The sequence below is a fragment of the Poecilia latipinna genome, unplaced genomic scaffold, assembly GCF_001443285.1.
Source record: "Poecilia latipinna isolate Pla-1442-1.1 unplaced genomic scaffold, P_latipinna-1.0 Scaffold51, whole genome shotgun sequence".
Lineage (NCBI taxonomy): Eukaryota > Metazoa > Chordata > Actinopteri > Cyprinodontiformes > Poeciliidae > Poecilia > Poecilia latipinna.
Genome location: NW_015112667.1, coordinates 145,996 through 159,802, shown reverse-complemented (window position 1 = coordinate 159,802; position 13,807 = coordinate 145,996). Strand labels below are relative to the sequence as shown.

Sequence of the window (13,807 nt, the reverse complement as noted above, 5' to 3'; positions counted from 1 at the left end):
ATCAGTTTGTTTGAGCTGCTGTTTAATGGAGACTAAATTTGGCTCAACATTTATTGAGGTTTTCACCAGCTGCGCCTCCACCTAGCCATTAAAATTCCAGGCTATAATTTGGAAACACCCCAACTACAAAAAGTTTCCTTGCTGCTACATTTAAGAGCACTTAAGTATGACAACATGATGAATGGCAATCACATTATTTAATAATAAGTAGTTCCAACTATCATAAATGTTCACTTGGGGTATAATGACTTTTATTTACGAAAATAAAACTTAGTGTACAAGTACCAAGTGGTATAAATTAAACACTAAAACTGTTGCAGGATGAATAGAGAAGCAGCATTTAAAAAGGCTAAACAGAAAAGAGGCGCTTAATTTCTACACCTTCAACTCCTAATGATAAGTAAACATGAACCAAACAAACCTTCAATTTTCAGCTTGACCAACAATGAACATGATCACAAGTGTGAATTAACAAATCAGAAGCTTACAAACCAAGATGTCATCATTCCAGGTTTTCCAAATTGCTTAAAGGCGCAGGTGGAAGAAAGAAAATACAAGAAAACAGGTCATGGCGGTTTTATGTGTCAACACCTCCAGTATGGCAACATTAAATATTCATGCCTTCATTTCATCTCAGCTCTAACGCAACAGACGACATGCTCCCAGTTAGAGCTGCATGCGGGTGCAGAAACACGTCTAACCCGTTAACGTCGCCTTTCCTCTGCCCACTCATCCCTCCAGTAACCTCACGAGAAAGCCCCATCAGCACCGACAGAAACCGCTCTCTGGTTTTATTCTGTGTTTTTGTTAAAAGCAGAGCAGCCCAAGCGTGACGGGACACATTCAGTCCACACATCACTGCTGGTCCTGAACGCCAGCCAGACATTCCTCAGTCCCTGGTGGTGAGGTTGCCTTGGTAGCCCGGTTGGTTGCGAATGCAGTTTTTGTTGCCAAGTGAGAGTTTAGGAAACTATTTTGCCAGCAGAACTTGAAAAGTTTGCAAAGAAAGTCTGTGACTCGACAAAAAAAAGGTCTTTGTGTTCATGACAGATTTGACTGGTTGCTTCTGGAAAGGGGAAAACTTCCAATCATTAAGTTGTACACAAGGTTTTGTGATAATTACATGCCAACAACTTACAACTGACACACAAATACACGCCTCGCTTGGTGTTTAGGGTGAATTCACACCAGCCCCGTTTAGTCCGCTTTAATCAAACTCTGGTTTATTTGCCTATAAAGTCTGGTTCGTTTGGGGAGGTGTGAATGTCCAATCAAACTCTGACCCGGACAAAAAAAACATAAACTCTGGTGCAGTTTGAAATCATATGTGGATGCAAGTGCTCCAAATGCAGGAAGCAGACTACAGCGCAGGTCATTCTGAGAAAATACGACCGAAGCTAACGAGAGAGTCTGGCATCGGCCAGGAAAATACCAAAGGCAAAAGAGAAATCCTACAACCGCTAAAATATCATGCTACTCCATTTTTATTTACATTTTGTGCAGAAAGGAAGTTGCTCTCAGTGTTTTCTTCAGAGATGTTCAGTGGTTTTTGGTGCAGCGCCACCAAATGCCAGTGAGGGGAACAGGTTTTTCACAGGGTTTGGATCGTTTGACAGGGTGCAGTGTGAAAGCGAACCGCACCAACTGAAAATGTAAGAAATGTCGCAATGTTGGTCTCCAATTGAATCGAGTCTACCAGACTAGAAGGTGCGAAAACACCAGAAGATTCTGGCATAAATGTTGTTTTTTTTTTTTTGTTTTTTTTCAGCATTGGGTCTTCAAGAAGAACTGAAGGAAAAATTTTGGTTCTAGCAAAGAACTGCCTAAAAATAGCAAGAGAGTTTTGAAAGGAGGAGATCAGCCTGTGGTTCTGGTGAGGTGTTGATGATCCAACACCAGCAGACGACATGGCAGCTCAGGTGATCATTTGAATTCTGCGCCTCACTGCTCTTCACCTACATCAGAAAAGATAACTCTGGACCACTGAGCATTAGTCCAGTCCTTCTTCCAGTCCAACAAAGGTGCTTGTGACATCACCTCTGGTTCTGTGAAGGTTTCTTCCACTCAACCTTTCATTAATACTCTGAGCTGAAATTTTGAGTACCTATAAGACAAAACTTCAGAGAAATAAGCTCTGCATGAAATGATGCCATGTGATATTAAAGTCCAATATTAATTAAACTTTACAATGTGCAAAATCAGAGAAAATCCATGTTTTTTTTTTTGTTTTTACACTTTGATACAAAACCTTTCAAACTTGCATCAGCTTGCAATGACACCAATCAGAAACCACGCCAGGCGCCATGACAACGCACATCATGGACCGTTTAAGCTAGCAGGCATCTGGTTCCTGATATGTGCGTGCGCGTTCTCAGAGAGATTATGACAGCGGGGATTTGATTCCTCTCATCAAAACAGATTAATCCGGGAACATAAAGTGGATCGTATAGTTAATAATTCAAAGAATCCCTCCAAACCCCCCAACATCATGTCACTCACACACACACACACACACACACACACACACACACACACACACACAAACTGATGCACATCTGTAGCAGTGAAAACAACATCACATGTCAGCTGTGATTCATTTTTTTTTTTTTGCTGCTGTGGCGTTTTGGTAGAAGCCTTTCATCACATCTGCGCCTTTAAAAACCAAACACCAGGAAATCAGATAAGAGATGAAGTTACGTCATTACAGCAGAAATAATATCCGCTCCTCTGCTAGAGTCAAATTATTGGCTGAGACACAACAGTGAGCAGGGTTGTTCACTCCTGTTAAATCAGATCAATAAGGAAATGGAGATGCGGCTTTTTAAAAAGTTTTAGTCTGTTCATGTTTTCCTCCAATATGACCAAAACATTTATTTTTGCATGTTCTCTGTGCTCTCCTGTCCTGCTAATCTCTCTTTTTTTCTTCTCGCTGCTGCGGATGCAGTTGACAGAAAAATGTTGCGCGTCGTCCTTTGGGGAAGAAACTTGTTACTTTTATTAAGTTTCCTGAACTGAAGCCAGTCGGAGGCGTCTCCGCTTGCTTCTTCCATGAAGGTTGTGTCAGTTTAGATAGCTTCAGCATTACATCACCCACACACACATTTGTGTCTTCATGTTGAGTACTATTATCATAATGTGCTAATCCGCAAACCAAACATCTGGAGAAAAAAAACTTCAGACACGCTGGAACTCCAACACTTTCTCGGGAATCTAATTTTTGTGGTTTTGAAATGGTAGGGTTTTTAAAACACTGGTGTAAAGTGGACAACTTTATACCAGTTCAGCATTTGGGGACTAAACTAATCACAGAAAGTTTTTCTAAGTCATATCTGAAATATTTTTAGAAAACCTGCAGCTTTGGAAGGTGAAATGCATACATGCTACATGACAAGCTATTGGCTGGGTTTGCAATGCAGCCGATCCAGTAGCTTAATATATTATATTAGTGCTAATTGGTCCCACAAACACAAATACTGCTCTTGAAAAATACACCCATTTGTAACATAATTATTAATGACACTATTCACAATTATATCACTAAGCTGTACACAGTAACTGCATTTAATCATGTTTTCAAATATATTAATATTTATTGATATTCTCATTGAACAAATGGTGGAGAAAATTCTGACAAACCAAACGGTTTTGGGAAGTTTTATTGTGAATCTAAATTCTTAAGATATTTATCCTTCAGTTCAATCATGACAATTTATACTTATTACAATAAAGGTCCACCTTTATTGTAACATTTCTCCAGACTTATCCAGAGCTGGCAAAGGTCGGAAGCAGACTTTCATTTCATTCTCACTCCCACAAACATGCCTCACAGTTCACCTGCAAGAGCACACTGACCCGAATTTCCATTATCTGACATCCAAAATAAAACGGATGAAGGGAACGGCAGGCTCCACATGAAAGCACCGAAGACAAATACGCCTCGGACAAGGACACACACTCTGACTCGGTACTCTGTCCTGAAAGGCAAGCAGTCTGAGAGCAGACCGGGCCTGTAATTTCAGACACAGTCTCCCCAGTTATATAAGCACAAGGCAGCTTCTTCAACGTGACTTTTAGAAAGTGGAGAGGAGCCGACCCGCAGACCTGCCAATGGTATCGATCGTCCCAGTTTCATTTCAGAGTGCCTTGGTGAAAATGCTCACAGGCTGAAGCTGCTGTGGCTCAGGAATCTGCAATGACTCTCTGCTCTCTGTTTTACGAGAAGAGCGCAGAAATCACAGTGGGCAAGTTGGGACAGATTTATATCGAGCTTTAAAATAAAAAAGTACGTTCGACAAAATGAAGGCAACAGACTGATTAAAAAAAAAAAAACTTACTAAGCCTTACTAAAAATACCACAGTGTCATACAAAAGTTTGAAGACGTGTAAAATGTTCAAATTGCTTCTAATTAAAATACTTAAAACTGCTATAATAATTTTATCTATTGACTGTAACAGCTTTAATAATGTCAGTTACTTTTATTCACTGCATTTTTTTTTTGACAGATTTAAGCAAACATCCAAAATAAACCCAAGCTAACATTGGCAGTGTTTTTCAAGAAAACGTAGTTATGAAACCAACAGATCCGTCACATCTTTACCTTCTGAACCGTCAGTAACTCGACTCCCAAAGTGTCTAATCAAAGCTTACAACTCATATCTATAAAACTTATATCCCCTTTGGGAACAAGAATATAAACAAATGATAAAAACAATCCAACACAATGATCGGATAAGTAAACTATAGTGAAACTCGTCAAAAAACAAATACTTTTCCGCATCGTAAGCTCTCCTGAAGGACTTTGGAGACTCTTGACGTTGAAGGAATTGCTCCTCTGTGAGGGAGACCCGACTGCCAAAGCTTGGCTCAGAGAGGAAATGTGGAAATGCTTAAAGAGAACCTCTGCAGAAACTTCGACCACTGACGTTCTATCAAACTACACCTTCAGGACCCACTGAGAACGTGGGAAAACACAGCGAACAACACTTGAGACATTTCCTTCACACGTGGAGATCCTCAGCAGAGACCATCCAAGTGCCATAAATTATCGGCTTGTGATCCGTGGGGTACCACAGAAACAAGTGCAAATGGGGGTGAATCACTAAATCACTTTCACTGGACAAAGAAAAACTGCGCCGTGAGCTTTGGATGTAAAGACGAAGAAAAGGAACGAGAGAGAGAGAGACAGAGAGAGAAATAAAACCAGGATGAGCGAGGGTGCTTAAAATAGAAGCAGCATGTGGAGGAACAAGTCCAATTCAATTTCATCTAAATTTAATCTGGCGCTCATGACGGGCTTTTACCCTCCCCGGTCCCAGTTATGGTAAACCCAAGCCACTAAAGAGAAACGCAGAGAGAGGCTTTCAAAAACAAAAAACAAGAACACATTAATACCCTGACTTAGCAATGGTGACATCATAAGTCTCTGCACCAAATAAAGTCTGTTTTTATGAACTTGTGTGCAGATCACCACGTAAGAGAGCCTCATAAAAGACCTCCAGGCACATTTCATTACGTGTATGTCATTCAAACCAGTTGCTTACAGATGCAATCTGGAGAGACCACTTTCTCCGACTTTTACTTTAATGTTAGAAATGATCATGTGTAGCAGGAAGTAAGATTAAATCTAACTGGATGATTACCAGAATATTGATAATGTAGAGGTGCAGAAGAAAAATGACTTATTTCACAAAGTAAAACAAAAGGCATTAATGCATCTAAACTTTATTTCTCACATTTCTTTAAAAGTTCCTAAGCAATGTAAGACATCATTTCCAGTAAATTCAACTTGTCCACCTCCCACCGTATAAAGAGGAAGGTTCCACCAACTGGTGATAAATTAGCTCCTACCCATGAGAGACACAAAAAGGCTAGCTAGCTAGCTAGGGTAAATTAGCAGCTAATTAGCGGTAGTCTCAACTGACTCGAGCCACAATATGCCACAACCTTTTGCCTGAGAGAAAGTCCCTATAAAACCCCCCAAAACTTTTTTAAAAGTCCTGTCACGACAAAATTTAAGGCCTGTGAGTAACGTACTAAACCCTGCTGCGCTCTTAGCGCGACGATCAAATGTCATGGTTGGACAGCGTGGAAGTGTCCCGTCGTCAGACCATCAGTTCCCGAAACAACAAAAAAACGTTGTGGTGTCAACTTCCTTTTTAACAAAACATATAAGATTTTTAAGACCTTATTTTAGACACAAATCTAAAACCTTTTAAGGATCCATGAGCAACCTTATGTTTGTCACTTCAAAATGCAATGTATTTGATTGCATATCCATGTGGTAAACAGACCAACACAAAGAGGAGAATGATGGAAAGTGAAGTGGTAAATGGACTGAATTACTATGGCAAGTATGACCAGCTTTTCCAGTTATACTTGCCATGGAAAGTGCTGTACACTGCAGCCACACTCGTCCATTCACACTCGAGCATGCACACATTCAAGAAGATAAGTAAAGGTAGGTTGAGCGCCTTGCCCAGAGGCACATCGACATGCGGCAGGGAGAAGCTGGAATCAAGGCCCTCAACTTTCTGTTGCAGTTCAGATATTCCACCCACTGAGCCACGATGACCCAAACTCCTTTAGATATGGGCAGTGCAGCCTATTCTCCTTCAGAAGTCACTAAATTAGTTAATACAATTCCCCTGTGTGTAATTTAGACTGCCGTTTCAGATAGAGCTACAATTGGATGAGTCGTGTTAATGTGTTGGAATGGTCCAGTCAAAGCCCAAACCAAAACACCAATTAAAAATCTGTGGCAAAACTTGAAAAATGATGCTCAGTTTGTTTGTAAAATGAAAATAAATACCAATTTGACTTCACAATTATACACAACTCTGTATTGATCCGTCACAAAAAAACACAAACAATTAAAATACAATGAAGTTTGAAGTTCAGGACATGCGAATACTTTTCTAAGGCTCTGTGTGTTTTCTGTAATCAGAGACGGATTTTCTTTCCCCTTAAACTCCTCGGCAGTTTGAGGTGTTGCTGCTGAACGCACACCAAATAATTTCCCCAACAAAAGCAGCTCAGAGTTTATCTCTAGCCTGTGATTTCTAAAAAGTAAACACAGGTGCAAGTAGGAGAGGAGTGGATGAAGCCGTCCGAGTTCATCCAGTCCCGCCTGAGCTACAACTGGTTGGGCTCAAAATAAAACCCGCCGTCTGATCGGTCGCAACGTGTAATCTGCGACCGCCAGCAGAACCATAAAACGACAACGGAAACAAACAGAGAAAAGGATGGGTGGAAAACGAAAGGAGAGGAAATCCGGCCGATGACGCACTGCTCTTCCTACAACACAGGAAACATGGAGGAGCACAAGTCACTGTTGTGTCTGAATATTGGAAAAGAGGCCAGAGGGTCTTTCTGCGAAGCCACTGCAGGGAGCCACCTGTTCGCTGGTGTCTGATATCGGTTTGGATAACATCCAAAACCACACGGAGCAGAAAACCCCCCCCAAAAAAACAAAACAACAACAAAAAAGAAACACACAAAGCAGTGTTGACCACGCAGGCAAAACAACAAACAGGAACCCGCTGAGCTGCAGCTGTAGATAATGACGGCAGCTAACCATCAAATGGCTGAGTTAGAGCTGACGAGACCGAAAGGCAAATTCTGGGGGGGGGGAAAAAAACTGAGGAAAAATATAAAACATAACTTTTCATTGTTTCTTTATTAGCATACTGCTCACACTCTGCAGCCCCAGCATACAATATACTGCTATAAGTATTCAATCACTAGCTTGTATAGAATCCAAGCTAAGAAGAATCTTCTATTAATCATTTTGTAGTTTATGTTCTATAAATATGGAAAATGACAACAAACAGGTAGCACAAGTTGAAGCTAGTTACTTTTAAAAAGCTTCTTGTAGATGTTTTATGCTAGTTTTGCATTAAAACTCCCATAAAAACTCCTAAAATGTAAATTTCTTGTATCCATAATCAAAAACATTTCCCTTTTGGTTTCTAAGAGCCACAGGTTGCAGACCCCTGATCTGAGCTGCCAAGACAAGACAACTGAAAACATAAAGGAAAAACAATCGAAACTAAAAGCTTCACACATCGCTCATATGAAAGTAATGATGTTAGTAAATCTACACTGAAACAGACTTATGCTGTAATATGTTTACTTCACATCTAAATATGAAGCTGTCGACATTAAAGACAGTGAAACACAACACAGCTGTGCTGCGTAGGTTTGATTTTTATTTCTGCAGCCTCTTTAGGGATCTAAGATTCACATAAATCACCAGCTGCCTAAAAAAAAAGAAAAAAGTCAGAATTATGGATTGAGGTACGCTATTTTTAATAGCAGCACAATATTTTATGGTGTAATTTAGCCCTCTGTACAGTATACAGTTCTTAATTTTGTTTTTTTATATATATTTATTTTTGTGTACCTGAATTTCCCTGCCGTGGCACAATAAAGGACATTCCTACTCCATTCTGCTACTGATAAAGGACGGAAGGCGGTTGCTTTGCTAGACATTTTATTGACGGTCGACCAGACAGATAATCAATAACTTCACAGCAGCGTCCTGCAGCAAACTGTCTGCTCAGGGCGGCGCCCTTACATGAACCCGGCTGCTCGCTCTGCTTCATGCCAGGTGCACCAGCAGGGAGTGAAGGGGGAAAACCTGCAGCGGGGGAAGGTGCTCTTACCCTTTAAGACTGCGGCGGCAGACAGTGAATGCCAAGGAAACCACACTGAGCATGTGCAGAGAGGCAATTAGGTTTTAAAGTCAGAGCAAGAACGGTTAACGCAAACATCCAGTCAGGCCAAAAGACTTGGGGCTACACAGAGGTTTTCCCTCCAGATGGACAACAACATTAAACATTCAACCAGATCTACACCGGAATGGTTCGGATCAAAATATATTCATATGCTAGAATGACCTAGTCAAAGTCCAAATCTAAATTCAACTAATAATCTGTGGTAAGCTTTGACAATTGATGTATAAAGATGATCTACATTAAAGATGAATGCACCTCAGCTGCATCGCAATGGAAAATGGAAAAAGGTGAAACGAAAGAGCAACGGCAGCAAGAGATATTTCAACTAATTATTGACTTGCAAATGCATGCCACACTTCTCAAACTTAAATTTATCAAAACAAAGCGTATAAAGTGTGCAGAAATGCTCAAGGGTTATGAATACTTTAGCAAGACACTGCATCTTTGTGCTTTTTATGACGTGCAGCACTCCACATTGAGCGGCAGTTCTTATCTCGCAGCCATAAATCTGTCCCTGGCACTATTCAAAGTACATCACTAGAACTATGCATACAAACAAACACACCTTCCACCTCTGTCCAGCTCTGCAGGGCTACGCGCTCGTCAGTGAGAGACGAGCCTTAAGTCAATACCGCAGAGCAAATATCCAAGGATGGTGGGCGTGTTGTAAAATGTCCAAGCACCTGTTCAAAGGGCGCCGCACAGAGCAGCATAATGGTCTGCTGTGTTTACGTGAACATGTCATAATACACAAGGACAACTGGGCTGATTTAAGAGCCCAAGGATTCAGAAATTCAAAAAGGCAAATGAAAGGGAAGTAGATTTCAAAAGTTCGACGAACGTTTGTCAGTTGCGACAACAGTCATAAGTCTCTACCCGCGAAACCACAATTTAGTTTGGAGAACAATGTTACGTCCTAATGATTCCATGCCAGCCTGGTGAAAACCAGCAAATTGTTTTACGCTTCGCTTTGTACAGAGGATCTGGACTATTAGCTGTTGAGAAACGACTCCTTCCATATCCAATGGGTAACATTTGACCGTGATACGCCAGTTCGACACTGTGAAACTTTCTGGAAGTTGCTTGCACCGTAAACATCCATCCTCCACTACGAAGAGGGATGTGCTGAGCTGAACCAGATTGCTGTTAAAGTTAATTCAATATTTGGAACATGGACTGAACGGCTTCGTTCACTTCATGCTAAAACTGCAGGCAGACTACCATTCTAAAGCAGCGCAGGAAATCAACATTATCGTTCACAACTTGTGTTGGCTGATAGAAAATCTACTGAAGAAATCCTCTTCAATTAGCCGGGCCATTGCCTTCTTGCGCAATTCCACTTGATTCAAATCTCCCTTCATCTGGCCTTTCTCCCACTTGCTTGGATTACCAGGCCAATGGGTGAACAGAGGAAGTTGTGAACGATTAACTTTCTGCGCTGTTTTAGTTTTCTAAATGGCAGTGGAAGTGAATAAAGCCGTTCAGTCTGTGTCGGCCACGCTTTCAAACACTGAATTAATATTAACCGCCATCTTTATTTGGCTCAGCACTTATCACTTTACATCGGAGGACAGTTGCTTACAGCCCAGGTGATTTCCGGTAAAGCTTCATAGCGTCAAACTGGCGGATTACAAACGTCACAGGCAAACGTTAGCGATTGGGTAAAACTTAAAAGTTCAACAGAGTAGACGCCTCCAGTGAGTATTTCTCATTTCTCAACAGCTGAGGGTCCAGACCCTCTGAATGAAGCAAAGGCTAGAAAATGGGTCTGTTTTTTATCAGACTACACTTCATCAGCATTGAAGACATATTACATTGGAGCCGAAATGCATAGGAAGGCAGTAGCCTGGCTAATGCCACGCCAGAGGCTAAAGAAAACAACATTCATTATGTTTGCTCATACTTCCAATCAGAAATTTAATTAATTATGAGAAAACACAACCAGACTTGACCAGACAGAGCTTCGACAGCGAGGTTGAGCGAGGGCGTGCCGCCTCGGCTGGTGGTTGCACTGTGGCTTCAGCGAACCACTGACTGCTGTGATTCTGCTGCCAGTGTCTCAACATCAACACATGCAGTTGCACACAGGCGCTAGTGATGCAGTCGCTGCTGGGACTGATTGAGACATGTCTTGATTAGGGCAGAGTAACTGAACAGAGGCAGAAAATGAGAAGCAGTTACTCAAGTATTAGCGGGCGGGGCGAAAGGTTTTATTTTCCGACAACTTAAAAGTCGCATTCGCCTGCAGTTTGGAGGTTAAACTGGTAAATAAAGCAGGAAAGCACTAAAAAACATTTTGTTGCTATTTTAGTTTAGCTCAACTAGATTTCACAGCCTGTATTTCAGATTTCATAAATGCTCTGAATAACCTTCAGCCAGCCATGACAGGGCAATTAAATAAATACTTTCACCCTAATGTTTACACCTGGAGGCTAGTAGTTGGCTCAGCGGAGGAATTTGAAGCACACAGACACGGGCAGGGCACACAAATCCCACCAAGTAAAACATCTGTGGCAGCAGAAGCATTCCAGCCCATTTCCTTAGTAATTAATCACAGCTCCGGCGTGAGCTTCCATGTTTCCCCGCCACAATAAAATTCACGTGGGATCGACATGACGACAAATGGCTTTTAATGAGCAGGCATCACATTAGAAGTGTTTTTTTTATCACAGCGTTTTGAACTACATGACGCGATGCATCCGAGGCCTTCAAGCCTGACGGTTTTGGTTGTAAAGCTAAAACTAGCCGTGGGGGTCTGACCCAGCAAACAACCACTTAGCTGATGTTCTGATCTCCCAAAAATAAGGAATTTGGGTCCAATTTATTGGTGCAACCCTAACATTTGTCTTTGTCTGATTATGTAACCGCTATAAAATACATTGGACGGACTTGTCCGTGTTTCCTGCTTTGCACTTACTGGGCTTTGTAGTATCTGTGTGACGCGTTTCTTCTGCTCCAGAACGTTAAAGTCCTGCCGGAGGTCCGGCGACATGTTCCTGGCTCTGATGTACTCTGGGTCGTTGACGTTGACCCGGTCAAAGTAGCGTTCCTTGGTGCCCCCGCTGGGCGGCGGAGGAGTGGTCACCACCGCCTGATGGCCGTCCGCGCTCATGTCTGCTTCGCCTTCGCCGCTTCGTCTATGGCTGCCGCTTTGACCCCTTTACCTGAAAGCCAAAGGGAGGGACATTTAAGAACATGCTTTCGTTTATCTCAAAGACGACAAGCTGTCAGTTCTGTTGGAGCAAAGGAGCCGAGGTGAGAAGAGCAGAACTGCAGCAATCTTGGATTGCAAATCCTGCCGTCGACACGGTTCAGAGATTAGTTTGCTGGGAGTAAAATGCAAGGGAGAAAATGTGCCAGATTGTATTTTCCTAAGTTCATTTATTTGCTTCTTTATTTCTAGTGCAAAGACTTCAGAGCGGCAGGCAAATGAGAGTGATCGACAAACATTTTTCAGACCCTTGACTTTTCCACATTTTGTCAAGTTAAAATCTGAAAATTCTGTGGATTTTTGAGGAGCTTTTCTGTGATTTTTCCAAATTGCTAACAGTACACATAATTCACAAATTTACAGATTACACAAATGTAGTCGCCTGTACCTTTACTTAGAATGAGCTTTTCCTGTAACTGCAGCTGTACGACTTTTTGGGGTTTTTCTCGTGTTTGCAGCAGGTTTTTCTCAACACGCTCCTCTATAAAGTACAGATTTGGGGAATGCAAGACTGGTACTTCTACAGGTTCTTCCATCTGTCACCCTGTTGTTGCCAAATTAAAGACTTTGTTACTATTTTTAGTGACTTTTCAGACAAAAGAAAAAGAAAAAAAAAAACAGTATTGGCCAAAATCAGAATTGACAAGTCAGGATTTTCAAATATCAGTGGTTGGCCAGAAAACAGCAATTGGCGAAACCCAACTTTTCAGCTGCTTTGTGTTGATCTGTAACTAATGTTTCAGGTACGAATGAAGGTATTACATTTCTAGAAATCATAAAGCAACACTTTGTTTCCCAAATTGACCAAACATTTACAACCAACTATAATTCCAGATGTTTCATCTTACCTCTATAATGTTTTTAAATAAAACGTTTACTGTATTTTTGCCTATTTTCTAGTATAAATATCTTATTACACTTAAAATAGGACAAAAACTAACTTACAAGGAACTTTTCGGCAAGATATAGAAACTTGTTTCAAGTCAATAATTCTAGTGTTGGTTCCACTGGCGGATTATTTCACTTGTAACAAGACATTTTTCCCATGTTATTCATGAAATACTTACAAGTGAAATACTTATAGCACGGGAAATATGCACAGTTATAAGTGAATTAATCTGCCAGTGGAACTAGTACTTTTTCATCAATATTAAGGAATTATCTACTTAAAACAAGCTCCTACACCTTCCTGGAAAGGGGTAGGTTAGTTTTGTCTTATGTCAAGTGTGTTAAGATAGTTGCCCTAGAAACCAGACCAAAAATACTTTTTCAGATTTTGTAGTTTTGCAGTGCTACAGCCCAGCCCTGCCCAGAGTAATGGAAAACTCCAGGCATAGGAGAATCAGATTTAACAGCAAACAAGATAATGACTCATCTGTCATTGGCAGATGAGACAAACAGCATCGCTGTGCGCTCGTCAAACAGGAAGGGGACGGGCCCTTTTATCGGCCCTCATAGAGGTACGTTTCATTGTGTTGATGCTGCGTCCCGACAGCGGAGGTTTTGTTCCGCGCACACACACACACCCACACACCCACACACACACACACACACACACACACACACACACACACACACACACACACACACGTCACCAGAACGTGCAGGTCATTCAGAGGGGAGAACGTGCAGGCCTTGACCAGTTTGGGAGCTGGTTTACTCCCACTGTTCATTCTCAGGTCAGCTGGCATGACAACAAGTACTTTGCAGGATGCACGAGTTGCTGCAAGTTAGTTAAAAAAGGAGAAAGGCTTTGTAGCTTTGCCAAAAGGAAAATAACAAAGAGAATAGAAAATCTAAAAAAAAAAAAAAAAAAAAAAAAAGGATCGCCCGGGGGTGGAGGGTTTTTTTTATTAATAG

At 41.4% G+C, this 13,807-nt stretch overlaps 1 protein-coding gene across 8 annotated transcripts in view; it reads right to left on the bottom strand.

The window, feature by feature from the left end:
* Positions 1-13,807, bottom strand: part of add3a (adducin 3 (gamma) a) — a 117,769-nt gene that overhangs the window by 28,499 nt on the left and 75,463 nt on the right. For all 8 annotated transcript variants that reach the window (XM_015051246.1, XM_015051237.1, XM_015051229.1 and 5 more), the window contains one exon: positions 11,654-11,900. In XM_015051246.1, the coding sequence (XP_014906732.1) occupies positions 11,654-11,848 (195 nt within the window). In that variant the 5' untranslated portion in view covers positions 11,849-11,900. The remainder of the gene's footprint in view (positions 1-11,653; positions 11,901-13,807) is intronic.